The sequence below is a fragment of the Mustela lutreola genome, chromosome 1, assembly GCF_030435805.1.
Source record: "Mustela lutreola isolate mMusLut2 chromosome 1, mMusLut2.pri, whole genome shotgun sequence".
In the NCBI taxonomy this organism is placed as follows: Eukaryota; Metazoa; Chordata; class Mammalia; order Carnivora; family Mustelidae; genus Mustela; species Mustela lutreola.
This window is the reverse complement of record NC_081290.1, coordinates 29,020,693-29,045,621: the sequence shown is the minus strand read 5'-3', so window position 1 is coordinate 29,045,621 and position 24,929 is coordinate 29,020,693. Positions and strand designations below refer to the sequence as shown.

At 34.5% G+C, this 24,929-nt stretch overlaps 1 protein-coding gene across 1 annotated transcript in view; it reads right to left on the bottom strand.

Annotated features, from left to right (window-relative positions):
- Window positions 1–18,793: 18,793 nt before the first annotated feature.
- The window catches only part of GABRA4 (gamma-aminobutyric acid type A receptor subunit alpha4), a 67,628-nt gene continuing 61,492 nt past the window's right edge, over window positions 18,794–24,929 (bottom strand). The window contains exon 9 of the mRNA XM_059162183.1: window positions 18,794–21,172. Coding sequence (XP_059018166.1) covers window positions 20,651–21,172 — 522 coding nt within the window. The 3' untranslated portion in view covers window positions 18,794–20,650. The remainder of the gene's footprint in view (window positions 21,173–24,929) is intronic.

The following is a 24,929-nucleotide window of genomic DNA, read 5'->3' as shown; positions in this document are numbered from 1 at the left end:
CGGGTCACAAAGCCAACGCTCGCTTTCCAAGTCAACCAATCACATCACTGATTGCCACCACCACCGGAAGAAGAGACAGAATCATTAGGAGCATTCTTCTTGTCTATGTCACTCCATAGTGGAGGAAACGGTTTGGGGAGTTAGGTGTTCCCACCCCTCAATGTAATGTAATCTCTCATGTAGAGATCTTTAACTTCCAGGTCACAGCAATCTTTTGGCAAGCTCACTGGCTAGTCGCATCTTCATCACAGTTGGTCACAACGGGACTTGAGTTGCATGTAAACCCAAAGCAATCTACAATTCTATTGTGTATCTCACCTCCTCAAGATGCCAACCGTATGTGTGGACAATACATTACATGGTAACCATAGAATACATTGTCCAAACTAGGCAACTAGGAGAAAATAAAATGAATTAAAGTTATAAATTTTGTATTGGTGGACTTAGAGCACAATTCAAAAATCATTTCGTAAAATTAGATTACTTCTAAAAATTAAAAAATAAGTACATTGAAGCAAAAACTTTAAAAATGCCTTTGTATTAATATAAAAATAATGGAATGATAATTCTTGGCACATATTAATGTACTTTAGAGTTTCAACTTTAATTATCTATAATACTGGGTCACTAATATTTTTCTGAAGACTACATTTTTAATATGGCATTGTTGTTTTTCATTTTTTATTGTTTTTTCAAATAAGTACTTTATGTTTGATACATGGGAAATTTTAACACCTTCAATTTGCTCTTCTCTGTAGATTCTATTTTATATTAATAAAATAAGCTAAGAAATTAAACAGAAAATATCACTTCTACTTTTTCATACTGATGTATAAATTTCTCAGCCCAAATATTTTCACAAGTACTGTCATTTTTGCCTCTATTCAGAGCACCAGTCTTCAGCAAATATTTGACACAAGCTTCATCAAATAAGTTTTCTGTTATTTATGATTCTTTTGATGGTTTTGTCAAATTTAGGTGATGCAAATTAGGAGTTTTTAAATTTAATTTTATTTCTCTATAAATGTAAATTTATTCAATTACATTGGGAGATACATCAAAAAATTTTTGTATGGGTTAAAATAGTATAAGGTATAATTTCAGAATTTCAAGGTTAAATCTTACATTAATTATCTAAAGTCCAACTGAATTTGTTAAGGTTGTTCCTTGATTTTGTAGGGGTAAATTTAAGTGTCTTTCTGTGTTGCACATTTTTTAAAATAACTATTTAATCTGCAAAAGCCTTGAAATCTGAATTTTATCAGCATAAAATTTTTTGAATTGTTTGATTAAAAATTTCTGAATGATTTTTAACACAATGAAACATTTTCTAAATTTTGTTTATAAAAAGTTCAGTACCTTTGTAGACCATTTAAATTTATTTACAAAGTGTATTTTTTTAAAAAATGCATACTTTCCCAATTCTACTTAGGAGCAATGAAGAGAGAAAACGCATGCTGTTATGTTTGAGAAGATTGTTTTGTTATTGTTGGTACTCAATCCTGGTTTTATCACTAAAAAGTTGCATTTTGGGGGGCACCTGGGTGGCTCAGTGGGTTAAAGCCTCTGCCTTCAGCTTGGGTCATGATCCCAGGGTCCTCGGATCGAGCTCCACATCAGGCTCTCTGCTCTGCAGAGGGCCTGCTTCCTCCTCTCTCTCTCTGCCTGACTCTCTGCCTACTTGTGATCTCTGTCTGTCAAAGGAATAAATAAAATCTTTAAAAAAAAAAAAGATTTTGATTTAGCAAACTGTTATATATAACAATATTTTTTATCAAACTGTTATATATAACAATTTTATGAATTTTCATTATTTTTTAAATTTTGTTATAACATATAATGTATTATTAGCCCCAGGGGTACAGATCTGTGAATCACCAGGTTTACACACTTCACAACACTCACCATAGCACATACCCTCCCCAATGTCCATAACCCCACCAACCCTCTCCCGACCCTTCTCCCCCCAGCAACCCTGTTTGTTTTGTGAGATTAAGAGTCTCTTATGGTTTGTCTCCCTCCTGATCCCATCTTGTTTCATTTTGAATTTTCATTACTATAGATTCTACATCAATTGCAGTTGGTTGCATTTATGAATTATATATACAACACAGCCAATTTCAAGGATATAGTTATTCCATAGTTTCTTAATTAAATAAGAATTTTTTTTATTTTTTACTATGACCTTAGACTCTATCCAATTTAAATTCCTGTTAAACTGTGAATAGTTTTATTTTAAATATAATCCTTTAAGTGCTAATGAATAATATTCACAGTAATAGCAGATATTTTACTTTTGAAAAATGAATTTCCAAATCTCACAAAACAAACTGAGGGTTGCTGGGGGGAGGGGGGGTTGGGAGAAGGGGGTGAGATTATGGACATTGGGGAGGGTATGTGCTTTGGTGAGTGCTGTGAAGTGTGTAAACCTGGTGATTTGCAGACCTGTACCCCTGGGGATAAAAATATATGTTTATAAAAAATAAAAAATTTAAAAAAAATGAATTTCCAAGCTTCAATTTGATTCCATGAATTGAACACAAAAACATAAAAACATTGTAAGTTATTTAATTGATTTACTATGTGAAGTTTTAGATAACAATGATAGAAAGCTGGCCTTATGTAACAGCCATCATAACAGAATATACATGCACTGAAAAACTTGGGATTGAAATCAAGAAAAACTAATGAGATAAATATTAATTTATTCTAAAAGAAAACTTTCTGTTTCATAGTGTTATATATACATGCACTCTCTGCAGCCATGGATTAATTTCTTATCTCTCCACACAGTCCTCTTAAAATAACTAGTAATCTTTGCAATAGATGCTGATTATTCTTCTGCAGGTCTATGTCTTCTGGTTTTCATAGCTATATCACTAATGTTCTCATGGTGATAATAAATACTGACACTTTTTTATATATTATTTATCAATTTTCTTGAAAACAGAGATTTTGTACATAAAATCTCATTAACATTTTCCTTTTGGCATCTTAGGTCTATAGGCCCCTTGTATCTGAAAGGCCTGTATATGGACCAGACCACAATTGGATAGTACCCGAAGTCAACAGCAGGGGGACAGTAGCAGTGTTATGCCTATGGCCCTTCTAAGATCAAAAGTTATCTTTCCAAGCTATCCTGAGTTGCTAGTGATCCAGATCATCTTTGCCTTATTAGTAATTGCCTTGTGTAATATCCATAATAGAAAAACGCTGGTTAAGTTGGATCTGGAAATATCAGGACCAGAGATAACTACCATTAGTTGTCTTTCAGATAACATCAAAATTTTGTTTACTACACACTATTCCTGCATTTCTAAATGAGATCATGGCAGATGCCAGAAATAGGTGGTCAAGATCTTAGAAACTCACCCTGACATATTTTAATATAAACATAAAAACTAGTTTTTCAACAAAAATTAAATATCTGAGCTACTGCATTGGGCAAAATGCCAGGAAAAGGATATACATTATGTTGTCCGGCATGCTTCCATGAGCCTGACACCATCAGAACTCTCTAGATGATTGGAAGCAAGTTCCTTCTGAGACAATCTTCTGTAACCCAACTGCATTTGTTTTGGTTACTTCCCTCCCATTGTCGCTACATCTAACTACACATATCTTGTTTTGTTCATTCACAGAGCTTCATCTTAAAAGTGAGAAGGGGCACAGTGTGCTAAACTCTCTTCTTCTCTCATAATTCTTTCTTCTCTATCTCTGTATAGTGACCACTCCCCACAACTTCTTAGTTTAGATCTCACTCAGAAATCCAAGTTGGGGAGAAGGTAATATTGGAACCCTCTTAAGAAGACCTTGTCAGTTGTCAGATTAGTTCTTTTCTTAATAATGGAATATGATGAAAAATTGAACTTGAGAAAAAGAAAAGCTGTAAAAGTAAAAAATATGAGAGGTACATGGTACAGGGTTCAGAAAGACATTTATGAAGACTTTTGGAAGCAGGGATATGGAAGAAACAGTAGAACAGGGATATGGATATGGAAGAAACAGAACAGGGATATGGAAGTAACAGTGGAACATGGGTAAGTGGACAGGACATAGAAGGAAGAAGTGTTAAAAAGTGTTTGTATTATGGGGCATCTGGGTAGCTCAGTCAGTTAAGTGTCTGCATTCAGCTCAGATCATGATCCCAGGGTCTTGGGATCAAGTCCCACTTTGGGATCCCTGCTCAGTGGAGAGTTGCTTCTCCTTCTACCTTTCCCCCTGCTTGTGATCTCTCTCTCTCACTCTCTCTCTCAAATAAATAAATAAAATCTTTTGAAAAAGAAGTGTTTATAGTATATGAATATATTTCATAGTTTTTAAATTAATTTTTCTACTTGGAGGTTGATTTTTCATTGCTTTTAGATGCTGACCACCATACTGTAACCCTATGATTTCAATAGGGTTAAAACAATCACCAGTGGAATTTAGGACAAAATTTCATAAAATTATATGCCCTGATCAAGAAATGGTTCAACTCTAAAATAATTATCTGACTGTATTAGCACTTATACAACATGTTCACTCTATGATACCAGACTCACACATCCCTACAACTTGACCAACTTCATGATTTTCTGAGAGGTTCTACTTTATGCTTCCTTGCAAATTTTTGGTTTTGTTTCCTTTTTAAACTAATGGTTTTGAGGGTATTTGACAGAACTGTCATCTCCATTTATTTCTAGGAACTTGTTCATATTGAATGTCTGAATTTGTGAAATTGTACCCCCCAAATTAAAATTTTTCTTGTTTCAATTTCCACTTAATTGGCTCAATGGCCAGCTTACTCTCAGGCCTGAAGTAAGTTAGCTAAATGAAGGGACAAAAAATGGGAGGGTGTAATATTAGCAGAAGACTACAATATCTTCATTGTCATAATCCCAAAGCTCAGAGTCCCATTACTTAATTGTGTTGCTATTTTTAGCTAAGCTTTAGGAAGAAGCTGGTCTATGCTGGCAATTCTTTTCCCTGGAACCTGAATGACCTCTAATTCTTACACCTTGCTGACAGAAACATACGTGACCCAGTTCTCTCAGAGTCTTGTTTTATGTGTTATAAATGTAAAGATATATATTCTCTAAGATTTTATTGAAGGATAAATGACTCTTCTCCTATACCATCTCTTCTGGATTGATGTTTGACTATTAGGTAGTAACAGTACACACAGCAACACACCAAATAGGTGAAAAGGACTAATAACTTGAACTATCTTTCATTAACTGAAAGCCTTTATTGATTATAATGCAAATTATGACAAGACCTTTTTTAATATCTCACTGTGGATAATCTAGGGCTGAAATAGCTAAATTCCATGGAGTTCAACTATTAAGAAGGCAAGAAATATTGACACTGACTAAATAGGGTCACTAGTAATGTTAATACAGGTGCAGATTAAAGATGGCTACAGTTCTTTGACATTCCTCCTATTGAGATGTTAAGTCTGTGCTACCTCTACCTGAATCTGAGAGACTCTGCAACTATTGTGACCCGTAGAATTTGGCCCAAGTGCCATAATTGTGCCCATTTGTAGGATGGGCATTGAAAGACTTTCTATTTTCCCTTCCTATCTCTTGAAACGTTTGCCCTGGGGAAAACCAGCTGCCCTGTAAGAAATCTGACCGATGAGACTTCATGCCATGAGAAATCCCAGGATAGCCGCATAAAGAAAACACATCCTGAGGTAGCCACCATGATTGCAGCTCTCTCAGTCCAGGCATCAGGCTCGTGAGTGAAAGCAATTCCTATGACTCCTCCTCACCTGCTATTTGACTGCAACTACATAAGAGACTCCAAGAAAGTCACTCAGATGAGCCAACAGAACAATGAAGTAAACAAAAAATTGTTGTTTTAATCCACCAAAACTTGAAGAAGTTTATTAAACCCTATCAGACACATTTCCTCCCTCAAAAGAGAAAAATGAAGAAATATTAACTCTTAAATAAGATTCACCTTGTCAGAATCTCCTATCTATACAATATTACCGGCATACATCATGTAGTTTTAAGAGTAACATGGAAACATTAAAGATAAAAGAAAATACTAGATTACATGTAATCTGTTCCTGAAGTGTTTATTACCAGGAAAAGTTAGGAATTCCCAAAGAGAAGGCATGTTAATACAAGAGATACAAATTGGAAGTATTCATTTTGCTTTTATATGTTTTATATCTTCAGAGAATTTCTACCCTTCTTCTATTTTTACTTCCACAGTTTCTTTTCCATCTTTCAATTATTCTTACATAATAATATAAAGATCAATTGGTATTCAAAGGAAGTCATTTCTTGTCAATCAGTCATAAGGTAAGAGAAATTGTTTTAGTTTTGTATTTATATCCAGAAAACCAACAACCCTCCACAGAGGTAGCTATTTATGTACACAACACAATTTATATACATAATAGTATCTATGTTTCTGTGCAAACCATTCAGAAATAAAAACAACAAGCTTAAATATATATCACATATATTAATTGAAAAAGACTCACCATTCTGTCCTCTCCATTTTTTTCTGTGTTCCAAAGTAAACTTGGGGTTGTACAAATTTGAAAATTGATCTAGAAATAGTGGAATGGCATCCCTGTTTTGTAAAGTATTTCATTTCATAGTACTCCTTGCCAATTGTAAAAATCACTGTGGAACTTTGTTGGAAATACTTTTTACCTTTGTTTCATTTTTTTTCTCACCCTTTTATTTCCTTGATATCGTGTTTTTCTTCCTACTCTTACTATAGGTGGGAGTTTGGTCCAGTGTGCCATTAGCAGTGCACTACTATACTATTACTAAAAATAAGATTTTCACAGAACAACAATGTAATGTCAATTCTGAAACTAGTGGAATCAATTCTATCCCACAATTACTTATCTGAGCATTTATTTCAAAACAATCCATATGGTCTGAATAAGGCACATTTTGTAATTCAAAGCGTGATTATTGTCAAAGAATGACAAATTTATTTGAAGGCGTAATGACATTGGGCGTAAATGACAATAAATTTCTCAGGGGTATAAAAGGAGTTTTCAACCATACTATGCTGTGAAGCTGAACCTTTTTATTTTCTCTCTATATATTCTCTTATCAAGGGTATGTGAGGAAAAGAGTCGAGATCGGTAAAGTCATATTTATTATTTAATAAAATATATACAATCTTACAACAAATTTGAAATATATACATCTGAATCCCCTCCATTTCTATCAAGTAAATGACAAAAGTACAAGTTAGAGCCATAATAATACCTTCAGTTAAAAGCATTAAAAATGGTTGTTTTGGCCGTAGTACACAATCTTAAATTCGAATTGTACAATGTTATTTGTTTTGCTACTCCTTTTAAACAATTAAATATCATTTTACCAAATGCAGAAATAAACTGCACATTATTGTTGGCATATCTGTCCTCTTTGGCACTCAAGTAAATTCAAATTACCCAATACACTTAACCTATATGTGATCTCAGTGTCATGATAACAAGCCCTGCATCAGGCTCTGTGCTGGGCATGGAGCCTGCTTAAGATTCTCTCTCTCCCTCTCTTTTTATCCCTCCCCTTCTCCCCTCTGTCCCTCTCTAAAATAAATAAATAAATAATAAAAGAAAATAAACCTGCAAATTGACAAGCATTACATTAGGAACTTCAGTTTGTTGTCAGACAATGCGCTTATTTATTTTAATCTTCTCAAATGTATAAGATGAAACTGTGAATTTTTTTTAAAGATAGATTTATTTATTTATTTATTTCTCAGAAAGAATGCAAGCAAGAGGAGTGGCAGGCAGAGGGACAAAGAAGCAGGCTCCCCACTGAGCAAGGAGCCTGACAGGGGATTCCATCCCAGGACCCTGAGATTATGACGTGAGCCGAAGACAGATATTTAACAGACTGAGATCCCAGGTGTCACAAAACTGTGAACTTGTGATGAAAGAGGATAGTGTATTCATTTTTGCCCAAATATATTCAACACATATTTTTATTTTTTTTACAAATAATAAAACAGATCTTTTACCGTAATTTCATATAAAAGATGCTACAGAAGAGTGATAGGAGAAATGGGAAATTGCCATGTATTAATTTTGTTAAGGGGGAGGGGGTTTGGGAGAAGGGGTTGGGATTATGGACATTGGGGAGGGTATGTGCTTGGGTGAGTGCTGTGAAGTGTGTAAACCTGGTGATTCACAGACCTGTACCCCTGGGGATAAAAATATATGTGAATAAAAAATAAAAAATTAATTTTGTTAAGGAATATCAGAGACGGCCTCAGTTAGTGGAAATATCAGTGCAATGATTTATAAGAAATCACAAAACAAGAATAGGAAAAAGGTAAGTGTGGCAAAGGATTTAGCTTGAAAAAGCACAAAGAGAATTTCAGAGAATATTCAGAGAATTTCATGTTCTTCTGGATGGCCAAATCATAAAATAGAAGGAAGGAGAGGATGAAGGTGACATTATAGTTGGGTTGTGTTAGGACCTGAATGTCATGGTAAGGAATTCCTTTTTTATCCCAGAAGTGTTGGAGAGCCAATAGAGATGCTAAGGCAAGTGTGAAATGCACAGAAATATTATGACATCCCCGTGTAGAATGGATGGGGCTGGAGAGATGAGACCAAGGAACTGGAAATAAGGCCACCACTTGAACAGAAATGAAAGGAGTAATTGTGTAATGGAAAATGAATTACATATCACTCCACTTTTATGAGTAATGCCAGCATTTTACATCTGTTCTTTGAGGAATGTATTTGAATAATTCAGTTAGCACAATCTCTACAGGGCATTTTCAATTATGTGTATGGTTTATTCTTAGAGTGGCCAAAGCTATTATTCTATTCACAATGCAACCTTTTCCAAAATAAAGAGTAATAGCTTTTTACCTAATATCTGCTTTTCTGCTAAAGGAAACACTAGACCTAGTCTTACGAGTAAAAAGAATATTGTTCTCATTTATGGAAAACTATCATATATTACATGATGTATTTGTTAGAAAATTATGTATGTGAAAATGTAAAAAATAAATATATACAAAATAGAATGATGCCTTTACCTTTTCCATTTTGCAGACAAGAGAGAAAGGGATTTTTGTTCTCTCTGTGGCACTGGTAAGGATACCATAAACTGTGAGGAAAGGAGTTTTGATACCATACAAGGACTAGTAGGCAAAATACAAGTAACTGAAGCCAAGGAAGAAATAAAAATGTATCAAAATTTTGGAGTAATGTGTCAGTTGAGATATCTTCCTCCAGTGCATGTATCAGCCTGTTTAGTTTTCAAATGATAAACCCACATAGGGCAACTTGACAATATTATTCCACAGCAGACGTATGGTCCTTACTTAATAAATGATGCCACTAATTAGCATTTATCTTAACACTAATGATACAGATTCATGAATCCATTTGAGTAGAATACCAAGCTGAGGAATATTACCCTGAAGAGTGTTCAAATGAGAACATTATCCAAATCAATGTTAACTAATGACATTATTTTACATTTTCCAGAATAAAAAGAGAGGGATACCGTTTAAGTACTCAAAGGATTGATGTATATTTGACTTTAAGAAAACATAGTCGAATATAATGGTAAGACTTACATGCAATTTTCCTTGTGAGAGAAATTAATTTTCAGAATGCACAGGGCATGATGATATAGGTTAGGTAACATTATAAATAAGTTCATGATTATTGAACCACCTCAGTGTTTTTCATAATCATTCAGCCAGCAGTGATCTCTGGCTTCCAATTAGTCAGAAAGAAAATTAACTTCTAACTATTCTACTTCAAAAATGAGCCATGCAGAAATTCTTCACCAGTGATTAAAACAAATGAAATTAGCATCATATAAAAAATTAAAGTAACCTAGTTTGGAAAGTCATATACCTCTACGTGTTCCAGTACCTTATTTTTCCTACTTTTTTATTGATACTTTTATTGGAAAATAGTTTTTTTTTTTTAAATTTTGACTTCCTCTTTCTCCTACATTATTCTAATTCTCTATTATCAATATTGAAAATAAAAGGCAGACACTTTCTATCTAGTATTCAGGAAACAGGATCTGGTCATTAGTGAGACCTATGGAACTTTAAAAAAAAAAAAAAAAAGGTGAGGGGGTTCCTGGGTGGCTCAGTCAGTTAAGCATCTTCCTTCAGCTTGGGTCATGATCTCAGAGTCCTGGGATCAGGCACTGAATCAGGATCCCTGTTTAATGTAGAGCCTGCTTCTCCCTCTACTTGCTGCTCCCCCTGCTTGTGCTCTCTCTCTCGCTCGCTCGCTCTCACTCTCGCTCTATCTCAAGTAAATAAATAAAATATTTTTAAAAGAAATTTAAAAAGCAGAAATCACTACACAACAAAGGTGCTATGCATTTTAAATATTAATATTTTAATAGAAATGCTCTCACAGGAGTAAGGAATTGGCTTTAGTTTGCCCTGCTATAACAGAATACCATAGAGTAGGTGGTTTAAATGACAGAAATGCATTTATCACACTTCTGGAGACTTGGACGTCTTAGAGTGGAGTGCCAAGGTGGTCAGCTTCTCCCAGGTTGCAGACCATTAATTTCTCAGTGTATCTTCACTTGGCACAGAGCAGAGAGAGGAAGCAAGCTCTAGTGACTCTTAAAAGGGCACTAGTCCTCTTCACGAAGACTCCATCCTCATGACCTCATCGAATCCTAATTATCTCCCAAAGGCTCCGTTTCTTCATACCATGATATGGGGGTAGGATTTCAACATACGCATGTTGGGGAAACACAAACATTCAGTCTATAAATGACCAAATACAGTTAAATATGGAAGGACTTAATTAATATGTCATAAAAGTGAACAACAACAAAAAGAATACTGCATGTACTATGTATTTTGTTAGTATGTATTTATACAAGAATGTCTGTGTCTATATGTGTGTGTTATGGAGAATCTGTGATCAACATTTTTTTTTTTCTCTCAGGTACGTTCTCTTTTTTAAAAGGTACAAATCGCAAGCCTGAATTTTTCTTCAGAAAACAGTTGTTTCAGAACAAGAAGGGTTACATTCAAAACATTTTATGATACATTATAAAATATAAAAACAAAACCAAAACTTTAATTAAAGGCGTCTGAGTGTTCAAAACCCTTCATCTCAACAAAATAAATACAGCTACTATGCTGAACTGGATATTGAAAAGCATAAGATCACATATTTTTATAAGTTAACCTCATTGACTTTCTAAGACATTTACTTTGGTCTCACAAGTTAGAATTAAGTCATAGGTTGCTCTACTTTATCCATTTTGATGCATCAGAATAAAAAAGACATGTATATACATTTGATACCCCTTTGATCAAGCAAAATCACATATGTAACATTTTCATTGTACCACATCCAATATGATGGGTCCTATCACTCTTCTTCATCCATATCACCCACAGAGAATTTTCCCAGCCATGAAAACTTGGCAAAACTATAATCTAGATGAAGGTATTGGTCATGTGGGGAATGAGAGTAAGGAAAAACTATGAATACTAATGAATGAGGCAAGGCTTCAAAAGTGAAATATCACCGATGCCTGGGTGGCTCAGTAGGTTAAGCCTCTGATTCTTGGCTTCGGCTTGGGTCATGATCTCAAGACCATGAGATTGAGCCCCTTGTCTGGCTTCATGCTCAGTGGGGAATTGGCTTGAAATTCTCTCTCTACCCCCCATAAATAAATAAGTAAAACAGTTTTTTTTAAAATAAGTGAAATATCATGTCCAAACAATACTGTGATCAATTTGTTCTTTTATTTTATTTTATTTTTTAGTATTCCAAGCTTCATTGTGTATGAACCACACCCAGTGTGCCATTCAATACGTCCCCTCCTTAATACCCACCACCAGGTTCACCCATCCCCCACTCCCCTCCCCTCTAAAACCCTCAGTTTGTTTCTCAAAGTCCACAGTCAATAAGTAAGATTTTTTTTTTTAAAGTGAAATATCATGTCCAAAACAATACTGTGACGAATTTAAAGGAACTATATTTACAAACAAAAAAGTTCTTCAACTAAAAAATTCCAAAGATATTTATGTTTATTGTTTTAAATTTAAATAGAAAAATATTCATTAAATACAATAGTTATATTTTAATAATTCTAGAGTTTAGCTACAACACATTAATCTTAAAATATAAGTATCTATGATAAAATTTTATAGAAATTTAAGTCCTTTTTATTTTAAATACTCATCCACAGAGGTGTCTGGGTGGCTCAGTTGTTAAGTATCTGCCTTTGGCTCAGATCATGATCCCAGAGTCCTGGGATTGAGCTCCACATCAGACTCCCTGCTCAGGGGGAAGTCTGGTTTTTCCCTCTCTCATTCCCCCACTGGTAATCCCTCTCTCGCTGTCTCTCTCTCTTTTTCTGTCAAATAAATAAAATATTTTTATAAATAAATAAATAATCATCCATTAATGAAGAACTGAAGCTTGAATACTCCAGAATGTTATGCTCATACACACACACACACACACACACGTAATTTTTTAAGAAGCAAAGGAAGTTTATTACCATAAATAGGTTTAGCTTTGAAAGCAAGAGAAGTTTGCTTTAAGGGCATTAAAAATCATTTTATGATAAATTATTTTAAAATACTAAACCAGTATTGGGATACCTGGGTGGCTCAGTGGGTTAAAGCCTCTGCCTTCGGCTCAGGTCATGATCCCAGGGTCCTGGAATCAAGCCCCACATCCAGCTCTGCATCGGGCTCTCTGCTCAGTGAGGAGCCTGCTTCCCTTCCTCTCTCTCTGCCTGCCTGTCTGCCCACTTGTGATCTCTGTCAAACAAATAAATAAAATCGTTAAAAAAAAAAATAAAATCAACTCCTAAACTTGTATTTCCCTCTTTTTTTTTAACAAATTGCAAAAACATGGGGATTAAAGAGTATACTGATCATGATGGAAAAGTAAATAAAATGAAAAGTAAATAAAATGAAAAAACAAATTTGCAAAAAGAAAAGCATGACAGTGTATTCTTTACTATAATATATTGTGACAATTATATTAAATAAAAAAATCATCATTCTCAGGGAATCAGATATGATTTGTATAAGCTCAGGAAGTGTCTACTTTGTAGGAAAACTGTCTTCCCATGAAATCAAAACACTTGTGTCTCCTCCAAATTTTATACTGTTTAAAATAAAGTGCTTTATTATTTGCTATTCTGATGGAGCAAGAATAATAAAGCTCAAAGGATAACAAATTTAATTTTCATGATATGATGAAATACGTATTAATATTTTTCTTTACTCCCATAATGAGGAATAGTTTTAATTGTGCAATTAAACAAAGAATTTAAAATTATTCAAAGAGCAGGCAGGTAAGTTTTTATTCCTCAGTTCGTGCAACATTACAATTGAAAAACCTAACAGAATACTTTATTCCTTCTTCAATTCTCAACATTTCTAGCATAAAATTGTTAAGGAGTTTTCATCATTAAAAAAGAAACCAGTGGAAAATTTAAGTTCTTATTTACTATGACCATTCAATGTCTTATAGCATAAAATATGGCTTTAGCTGAAAACTGGATTTTGATTCATTTTTGAATAAAACTCCCTTAGAATTATAAAACTCTACTTCATCAACCACAATCATTTTACATACCTAGAAAAATGAAAGTTCTGATTTATTGTGTATTTGAAGTAGGAAACGATATACATAATCAGTAAAATGATTACAAACATGCCCCACTCTATCAGCAAACATCTCCAAGGATGGAATAAACCATACCATTCACAAATACAAGAGTGAAAAAGGATATGTCAGTCAAAGGTTAATTGTAATAATATTTATTTCCTACTATTGTAATTTCTTTTTCACCCCTTAAAGGGAAGTATATTCTATCAACTGTGTTGTCACAGATTTAATCCAGTTTTCTTCCCTGATTCCAGTAACACCTGATACACAAAAGGGAAAAACCACAGAGCTCTGCTGTTAGAAAAGATACTCTGGTCAACCCCCCAGCCAAACAGAAATACAAATGATAGATGGTGATTCAGTTTAAGATGGTGAAATAAAAACACTTACAATTCACTGTTTTTCTAGGAAATCCTTCCAAAAATAAATAATGAAGAATTGGGAAAAAAAAAATCACATCTGCAATTATAAGGAATTGGCAACAAACAGTGATAAATAGCTTTGAAACAGGGTCACATTTTGCCCTGATGGAAGAAAGGACATTCACTGGCACATATCTTGGATAAGATATAGATTTCACTCAGGGTCATGGTCCTCTGACATTCTTCAAAGACTGTTCGAAGCCACCATGAGATGGACAATGGACAGGCAAGAGAACAACAAAATCTGTCTTTATAGAATTCTAGTTACATAAACGCAAATGGTGGAATATGGGTATAAGGAAAAAGTTTGCTGATAGATTGTATTTGATAGCTGTAAAATAGCGTGCTGGGTAAAGCAGGTGACTAGCGTGAATGCAAGAGACAGGAAGAAGGGGAGAAAATCACTACAGTGCTAACAACACTGAGAAAGGAAAACTGGGAGTTTTACACCGTGAGCCACATGGAACACCAAATGTCAAAAATAGAGAAAAGTGTGGTCCCTGGGCAGAAGTTAAAATGGATTTGGGGAGGTGGGCTTGAAATCTGAAATTTAAATAGCTTCTGTGGGCTGCTCTGATTCATTCCCCGCCACTTCCCACATAGTGTTCAGTAAATAGCTAGCTTCATTCAGGGCTTAATAGAAAGAAATCAGCCTGAAACACAGGGAGAGGAAGCAGAAACACAATAAAAATGCAGGGGAAGTTCATACCAGAGAAAAAAAATTTTTTTCAGGAAACAGAGGAAAACTTTATATAAAGAGTTATTTGTAGTCTCAAATTATAGACATGATCTCATTAATCGGAGAATAGGAAGCTCAAAGAAAAGATAATGTTTTAATAGATCCTAAAAATAGTAGCAAGAAATGAAAATATGACATGGCACAGGCCAAGAAAGCAATGGAAAAGAATAAAACCATTATGTAGTTAAAAATTACATTAGAGGTTACAAACTAGAATGAACACAACTGAAAACTCACTTAGGTTATGGTTGACAAAAGTTGACAATGAATTTATAAATACAAAAGTGATTGTAAGAAATATAAATAGTTACAGAGGCAAAAGAGATTGAACATAATTAGCACTTACAAAGAAAAATTATTTAGACACACTATAGGAAAAAAGCTTTCCTGAAATAAAAACTGAAATGTGGAATAAAAACACACAGAGTCCCCAGAATCTCTTGCTTTATTCGACACTATCTAAATTTCAACAATCTCTCCAGCTTTACCCCAGTATTTTTAATCTTAACTTTAGATAAAGGTAGAGTCAATGTTCAAAAATTATTTAGCAACATTTGTTTATGAACTATTTGGCTCCTAACTTTATAAAACTGTCTTTTAACCACTCACTCTACTCTTCTATATAACTATATTTATACAGAAGTATCTGGCCTGATATTCATGAAATATTAACCCTTTCTTGGAGGTAGGATTTTGAGATCGTTTTAAATTTCTGCAATACCTATCTTCACTTTTAACAATTATGTATCATTTTCACAAATGACAATGAAGTCATTGGGACTCAAACAAAGAAATGAAATGCCAAGATTAACTGGAAGAGAAAAGAAAAATGAGACATCTCCATTCTTGAATGATCTCCAGATTCATGGCCCTCTGTTCCATAGCTCATACAGCAATCAAGTGAATTCTCTAAAACAGAAGCATAGCATATTCATTTTCATTTTATTATCTTGCAAGATTTTCAATAAATTGCCACTAGTCCAGAATAAAATCCAATTTCTTTCGTAATTTACACAAAACTCTCTAATCCAGCTCCAGCAGGTCTTTCCAACATCACCATCTTTCACTTCCCTGAATTCATCTTACCTCCTACCACTTCATATAATTTGTAGTAAGAGTTCTTCATGCTTCAGGAGGTGGTAAAAAATGTGCTCTTGTTGTTTGTTTTTTTCTCCGTTTGTTTGTTTGCAGAAGTCAGCAGAGGAGCTGGACCTCCAAATTATTTCACACAATTCCATTCAAAATCATCTCCGCGAAGCCTTCCCTGCCATGACTCTTTTCTCCTCCCCGTAAACAAAGTTATAAAATTACATGCATCCTTTTCCACCCTCTGGGTCAGGGCCAGGTTAAACAATAGTAAAGCTTGATGGAAAAGAAAAAAATATTAATACTAATCCAATATTTATTTCAAATTTGGGTATTTTGTTAATCATAAGTTTTTTTAATGAATTTTGATTTTTTTTTTTGGAATATAAAACTATTTATTGACCACTGTTTACCAGTATTTACAATAAAGTAAACAATATACAATTGGATAACATTGACTACAAAGTTACTGTTTTTCCTGGTTTCTGCTGAACCAGTAACTCAAATACTGAAAAGACTGAGCCTACATGTCAGGAATGAACTGGGGTAAAGAAAAAACATGCAGGTGAAGAATTTGGATTATGAATTTTGATTTTTAAAAGATATTCTTTCAAAATATTATTTATCTTGATTATTAAGGTTTTTGATACCCCTCTATATTTTTTTTGTGTGTTTTAGGTGAGGGTTCACTTATACCACTCCAGTCTTAGCCTACTCAATACTACTGAAGTACTTATTTTACCCTATAGTTATTGCCTACACACCTATTATCACTACCAGACTGGGACCACATAAAAGGAAAGAAACCAGTTTTATTTCTCTGTATATACCTAAAAATGAGCATAATATATAATATGAAGCAGGAGTCTAATTAGTAAGGATGAATAAATACCCAGTAAAGAGAGACCCAAATTCTTTAAAGAATAAAATATTCCACAGGAAAGAAAATATCTAATCTAAATGGAGATGGATGTTTTGTTTGTTTGTTTGTTTTGGTTTTGTTTTCTTAGTTGGTCTGAGGGTCATGGGTTATTTTTAAGCTGGTTTTATTTTCTTAAGGTTAGGGAACATTAGTTTGAGTCAAGCCATGAGCTTATAAGTAATTAGGCAGTAAAACTAAAATCGGGATTTTTTCCCCAGAAACATCTGTTTGTGGCACAAAGTTTTGAGTGTATCTATTCTAAGAAATGCTTGTATTTAGTCTACTATGAGAATCAGAAAATATTAAAATTAAAAGAAAGCTTAGATAATATTTAATCCTCCCCTCCTCTTACAAATAAGGAATCAAGCCTAGCAAGGTTAAGCAACTCCTTTATTACATTTTTAAAGATTTTATTTGTTTATTTGACAGAAAGAGAGACAGTGAGAGAAGGAATACAAGCAGGGGGTCTGAGAGAGGGAGAAGCAGGCTTCCCACTGAGCAGGAACCCGGCGTAGGATTTGATTCCAGGACCCTGGGTTCAAACCTGAACTGAAGGCAGATGCTTAGAGACTGAGCCACCCAGTGCCCCCAAGTGACTCCTTTAAAATCAAAATACAGTCAGAACCTGAAATGAAGTCATCCATGTCTTCACTTGGTGTTTTTCACTGCAGGTTATTCACAAATCTTGAAGAGGGGACAATTGGAAAACGGAGTGGGGATTTTTTTCTAGGTCAGGCAGAATTGACCAGTTCATGGGTAAAATAAACCACAAACAAATATTTTACTTATTGCTTGAAACATGGTTACTGTTAAGGTGAAGTGACTGAAAAATGACCTTTCAAAGTTAATTCCAGTCCCTTGCTTTTGTCTTTGTCATCAGCCTCTCTATGATTCATTTCCATCAGTAGGTAAGAGAGTGGCTCTACTTTCTGCCAACTCTGATTCAAGATTTGTGGGGTCTGACTTAAAACATACATTGTCCAAATACTCTGTATATGAACAAATACAAGTCATGTTTAACTGCAGATTAACCATTTAAGTATGCTATTATACCTAGTCATGCCTGGAGTAAATTGGAAGTAATTATGTATAAGGTTCAACTTGGAGTGGAAAGCTAGGATATAGATACTGGTACTGAGTAAGACAGTTCTGAATTTCATCTTTAAAAGATAAGATATACAGAATTACCATTCTCAGCCAGACTTCTTCACAAATTGTCAAGACTTTGAGCTCTCCTAATGATTACTGTAAGATTTGCTATTGGTAAAAAGTGACTGGTTCTTCACAGAAGTGTTTTGTTTAACATAGCTCTGAGTTATTGGGAAGATAGGAATGATGACCCCCCCCCCAAAAAAAAAAAGTAGCCATGACTCGATATAATGAAATTCAATTAGAGAAAATAAACTATGCATTATTATTACTATTATTATAAACATCATGTGCAAGTGAAATAATTCCTTTTTATACTAATGATTAGACTTTCTGGTCAATTTACTCTTCACATTAACAATTAAGAATCCTTAATTAATTTTGCCCTTTCTCCTTATTTGGCTACCTGATTTATTTTAAAATCTTCTTCACATACAAAGAAGAAAAATTAGGTTCACCTGGATCCCTGGGCTGCAATTCTAACATCATTAATTTTTACCCATTTAAAATCTGTGGTATTTATAGGAGAAGAATTAAAAAAAAAAAGGAAGCCATAAGATATTTCTTAAGAATAGACCAATGGATAAGCAAGGAGTATATTCCTCACTAAAGAAATAAGGTCATTTCTTGGAATAATAAATAATCATAGCTTCCAATAATAATTTCAAGCATTGTCCTCAAGGCTAGAAATCTACTCACATTCATAAAATCACTTATGATAAGCTTTTGTACAAGTATTCTTTATTAAATATATACACATATACAAATTTTATTTGGCCTCATATTACTGGCATCAATTTATAAGTGAGGACTTGTTTTTTTTTTTTAATTTTTTTATTTTTGATAAACATATATTTATAAGTGAGGACTTGTATTGGATGATTTTTTAAAGCATCTTTCAGCCTTAAAATTGTTAGTGGTTCTAGGATATACCTAGAGTGATAACCAAAGAGGAATTCTCAGATTTGACTCACAATTAATATTTGGCATTTTCACAATTTACAGTTCTCATATACAACCATTCCAAGGCAATGCAACAACTTAAAAACCAATGGCAAATACTTAATATGATTTCTTTTCTAAAAAACAAGAGATTCTGTTTGGAAGGTAGCCATTTTTATCAAAGTGTTCCCCCAAGCATCCAGAACACATTCATTCACACAATCCTGATCAGGAAGAAAGAAATATAGAAGAAAAATCTGGAAGCAACACAACAAAAAACTAGACATAGATTTAGTGTCATAAGACAGCTGCAAGAAATTCAATTAAGTTGTTAAGCCTACACAATTAAAAAGAAAAGTTAGTACGTAAAAATACTGATAAATTGCTTACCAGAGTCAGCAGAATCCTACCCCTTGGCTATGATTTTTATTCTCTACTCCATGCCTTTGCTTCTCTTTTAGTTTTAAAATACTCACCTTTGTTGTGAAACCATACAAAAACTGCCCTTCCCCAAAACATTCAACTTCCAGAGAAGTAGAAATACAAAACTACTGACACAAAAACTATCCTGATGATTAGCATTTCACCAGCCATATAGATCTATGTTGGGAAAAGCATCTAAAAGGCCTTATATTGAGTTCCTAATTCTGATGAGTTTATGGTTCTGATCAAATTCTATCCTACTATTCTGATCAAATTTGAAACAAATAATTTATATGATCTTATAGTGCCCAGATTTCTACTCTTAGGTACACAGTGCTTCTCATTTAGAGAACAACCTGTACACATTTTCATTATATTTTGAAGTCAATTAGTGAAGCAGTTCTAATGTGTTACCCTCTGTAATATAGGAGAAACAAATATTTTCAATTTGCTCTCAGACTTTAAATAAATTTCTTCCATTAAAGAATGCAACATCTTCTGCTAATTTATGGTTCGTGAGCATGCACTGACTGTTCTACTATTCAAGTAATATTGTAGGTAAAGGTGAAAGAGCTTTCCTAGAGAGACAGTGTCTAGCATAGTGCCTGGAACACAGTAGGCTCTGAATAACTATATGTTTAAGAATACATAACTGAATAAACTACTGTAAAAAAGAATTCATACAATGAGTTAAACTTTGGCTCAAAGCACAGATTTTCAAGTCAAGGGTTAAGTCCTGTTTGGCCAACGTAAGACAGGGAGCACATCTTCCCTGGTCTCTGTTTTTGTTTTAGATGCAGCAGAGGTTTCACTCATTGGTCAGTATTTGCTTTGCTCCATTTCCTTTTCAAAATGTTTCATTTAACAAGGAAAGTCCTTTTCTTGCAGGTACTAGCAGGATCTCCAAAGGTCACCTCATATGATATCCAATAAACAATTCTGATTAAGGGCAGTGCCACTGGGAAATTTAGGGTGGTTGATTGATATTCATAGTGTATATGAAAAGATGTCATAGTCTGTTTTCAAATTTCAATGCATAAGTATGTGCCATGTATCTCTAATAGCCCTATTTCTCTTGTCCCAAATTTCCAAGATGGTCTGCAATTCATGTAATTTGAATGCTGAATTGATTCTATTCAAATCATTTTTCTGCAATGAAAGATGGCTCACTCTCTCTTCACTGAGGAATGAATTAACTCTCCCAATAACTGGCTTGAATTTTTTAAATGTAAAAATTACATAGACTTTTTATTTTAATAAAGAACAATGGTTTATCTTTAAAAACATTTAAAAAGGCATTCTGCATTAAGTTCATCATCTTTTAGGAAATCATTCTAGCAACAAAATTACATTAGACTTTCTGATTTCTCCATAGTGTCCTTAGATAAATAAACAACCCAGTAGACCATGTTAAATGCCCCGAATGTTACTGGAAAGAGAATGCGGGCATATTTGTCTATTTTGCTTGTGCCAGATCCAGGTGGTGGTGGAGCAGGGGGAGGAGGAGTGGTGGCTGACAACTTCCCAGGAGCCCCTGTGGTATTAACGGTGGTCTTAATTCGCTCCAGTCTTGATCCAAACACACGGTGGGTGGAAGCCTTTTGGGACACATACCCAGTTCTGCCAGGAGTAGAAGGAGGAGCAGATAGAGGTGCTCTTGCTGCAGAAATCGTTTCAGCTGCATTTGGATGGCTGAAAGGGTTCGGGCTGGAAGCTAAGTAGGACTGCGATGTGGCTTCAGAAGATCCTTGAGTAACTGAGGAGGATTTGCTCGAATGGTTTCCCACCTCAGTTCTGTGGCCAGCATCCGATTCAGAGTGAACCGAGGCATTTGTTCTTTTTCTCATGTTCAGATTGGCATTTGTGTTCTGAAAAAGTATAATAAACATTATATTGATTATGTCATTTTAGGTAGATTTATACAAAATGTAAAGGGATCAAATAATTAAAATCAGTTGTTTCTATAAAAGAAACTGTTATTAACATGCTATAGCCACTCAGCTTCATGTAAATTTTAAAATGCCTAACTAAATAAGAACGTGAATGTATTGGAAACTCTCAATCAAAAATCTTCTATTTCAAAATATTGTCCACTTTCAGAAGTAATCAGAATTTAAATCTATAGAAAGATTTGGCTTTTAGAACTATGAACTAGACTTAGGCTTGACTTTCGTTTAAGAGCTCATGATGATAGCTGTACAACTTCCCTGTTCAGTTTTTTTGTAAATGATATTTTGTGATGGGCTGTATACCCTTCAATGAGTTTTGTATGTTTGTATGTTTGTTTTATAAACAAGAAGAACTGTACTTACTCTTGTGCACAGAATAACACTAATAACCATATCCATACGTACAAGACATTCCTTAAAAAAAGGAAACTCCAAGGGCTCTGGGACATATAAATTGAAGTAGAATTGCTGGGCTGTAGAATATTTGCACCCTTGAAACTTATTCAACATTACATATGTTAAATAAATGTTTTAAATAAGCAGGAAAACTACTTAAACTTTACACCATGAGTGTATGCAAATGGTTTCTCGCCATCTCTCCATCACCCCTTGGTATCACCAGGCTATCTACACTGAGATAATGAAGTTATACTTATTCACATTTAGACCCTTAATTTATTTTTAAAAACATTTTATTTATTTATTTGACAGAGAGACAGATAAAGAATGAATGAGCATAGGAAGGAGCAGAGGCAGAGGGAGAAGCAGACTCCTTGCTGAGCAGGGAGCCTGATGTGGGACTTGATCCCAGGACCCAGGGAACATGATCTGGGCTGAAGGCAGACACTTAACTGACTCAGCCACCCAGGTGCCCCCCACCACTTTTAATTCATTTGACATTTGACATTTATTTCTTTTTGTATGGTGTGAATTAGGCTTCTGATTTTCACCTCCTGTGGACAGAGCTAATTTTCATAGCACCATTAACTGACTTGTGCAGTAGTTCTCAAATTATGACCAGAGGATCTCTGGGGAAGAGAAGTTCCTGAGGTTCTTTTATAGGGTCCGCAAGGTTAAAGCTATTCATAATATGAAGATGTTATTTGTCTTTTTCACTTTTACACTCATGAGTGAACAGTAGTTTCCCAAAGACTACAGTAACATGTGATGACATCATTGCTTTAACAGCTAATAAATTGTGTACTGTGGGGGGTGCCTGGGTGGCTCAGTGGGTTAAAGCCTCTGACTTTGGCTCAGGTCATGATCCTGTGGTTCTGGGATCGAGCCCCGCATCGGGCTCTCTGCTCAGCAGGGAGCCTGCTTCCCTCTCTCTCACTAACTACCTCTCTGCCTACTTGTGGTCTCTCTCTGTCAAATGAATAAATAAAATCTTTTAATTAATTAATTAATTAATTAATTACATTCTGTGTATTGTACTTTCTAGGATTTTCTAAGGCAGTGAGTTTAGAGTATAAATACATACATTTAAAAAAATATTTTAAAAAAGCTTAAATTTCCAAAACCCTGAAATTTATTTTCATAATCTTACATAGGCAATCATACACATTATTATAAAATCTGGAGACCTTAATGCACTTTACATTGTCACCACAATAATAAAAATACAAAGGAGCATTAATTTTAAATTACATTATATTATATTAGACCTATAAACAGCATCATCATACCATTGTGCAAATATCTGAACTCAAACTGTTTACCTGGAGAGGATGTTTAAATTAAAATGGAACTCTCTATTTTCCATCCAATTATTTTTGTAAGGTTTTTTATTTATTTGATTATTTGATACACAGAGAGAGACAGAGCTCTAGTAGGGGAATGGCAGGCAGGCAGAGGGAGAGGGAGAAGCAGGCTCCCCACTGAGCAAGGAGCCCGATGTGGGTCTCCATCCTAGGACCCTGGGATCATGACTTGAGCCGAAGGCAGATGCTTAAATGACTGAACCACCCAGCCCCCCCCCCCAATCAAATTATTTTATGTGTAGGACAAGATTATACTTGAATACAATTGCATGATAAAGATTAAAATTAATTCTCTTTATATTCTGGCAGGCACGATAAGTATAGCCAACTACAGATTGCCTATGCTAATGAAGGAAAACAATGCTCAAATGATTCTCAAACTAGTCACGTCTGTCTTTAGAACATACCATGATTTTTTTGTAAAAAATTTCTTCCTAATTATGTTTATTCTAAGATACATTAAGCGTATATTGCAATTGCCTTCTATACCCTCTCCCCTTACCATTCCATGAAATAGAAGGTAAATGAGGAGGTGAGGAAGGAGAGGAAGAAGACCAACTCACAAGTGGGTGGTTAGAAGCAGCCAGCCTACAGGAATATCGCAGATAAAATCATATACAATGAACTGACGGCTCATTTTACAGAGACATGTCTAATCTACAAATATAATCCTTTTTCAAAACCAGGCCCATCAAGTTGGCTGAAAGTATTTAATCCATATCTAATGTATTTGTAGATTATGACTTCAAATTTGTTAAGTAGAGAAAGAATAAAAGCCTCACAAAATATAGAGCCAAAGTAAGATCTGAGATGTTTAGAAAGTATTCTTCACATCAGTCTGGAGTAGTCTTCTAAGCAGGCTCAGCTGAACACATGAGAAATTGTAGTCTAACATATGGCACCGAATTCTGGTGGAGACAATTGAAAACAAAACTGACACCAACATAAAAGCTGAAGATACCATTATTTACCCTGAACTTTTCCTCTACAAAACACATTGTAAATGTCAATTAATCCTCAGATTTTGAGTCTCTTTTTACAGAATGGAATAATAGTTAATCAATTAACATTAATTTTGAAATGTCATATAACAGCGAATATAAAGAATATGGTAAATCCACATTTAGAGAGCTTACACTGTCATTGACAAGATGCATACCCATACACATGATGCAGCCAAAAATATAACAAAAGGTAAAATATAGTGAAGGTCAAACTGTAGCAAAATGCTGAATATATTAAGAGAAGGGAAGAGAGGAATGGCAGACCAATTAAACAAGCAGGAAAGAAACACATTTTCAAATATAATCTGAAATTTGCGTATTGCTTTCTTCCTCAGAAATTTACATTGCCCATAATCTTTAGAAACCTATATTTTTCCTAAAACTAAATTCTAAGAATCAAAGGCTTCCACTTCTGACCAGACTGGAGTAAAAGGTATTGAATTATTCTCCTGTATGAAATGACAAGAAAAATTAAAGCTGGACAACATATGTGAAGCAATTGTTTTTTGATGACACTGAGCATCTGACAATATAGAACTATAATCCTTGAGAAAGAAGAAACAAACTTGAAAGGGGTTCCACGCAGCAGAACAGGAAAGGAGAATCCAGGAGAAATATGCCAGATTCTCTGAATTGAGGACATGAGCTGAGAATCTGGGGAAGTCAAGGTAGCTAGAGTTCATAGGAAAAAGTAACAGAGAAGTATATGCTAAAAAAAATTAAAAAATAAACAAGTGAGTGAGAACTCCAAAACTCTGAGAGAGTCCCCACTGATTGACTATTCTGCTAAGCACAGATCGGTTTATGAGTAGGAAGTATTACCCAAGGCTGCAAAAAGAACCCCATCGGGGCACCTGGGTGGCTCAGTGGGTTAAGCCGCTGCCTTCGGCTCGGGTCATGATCTCGGGG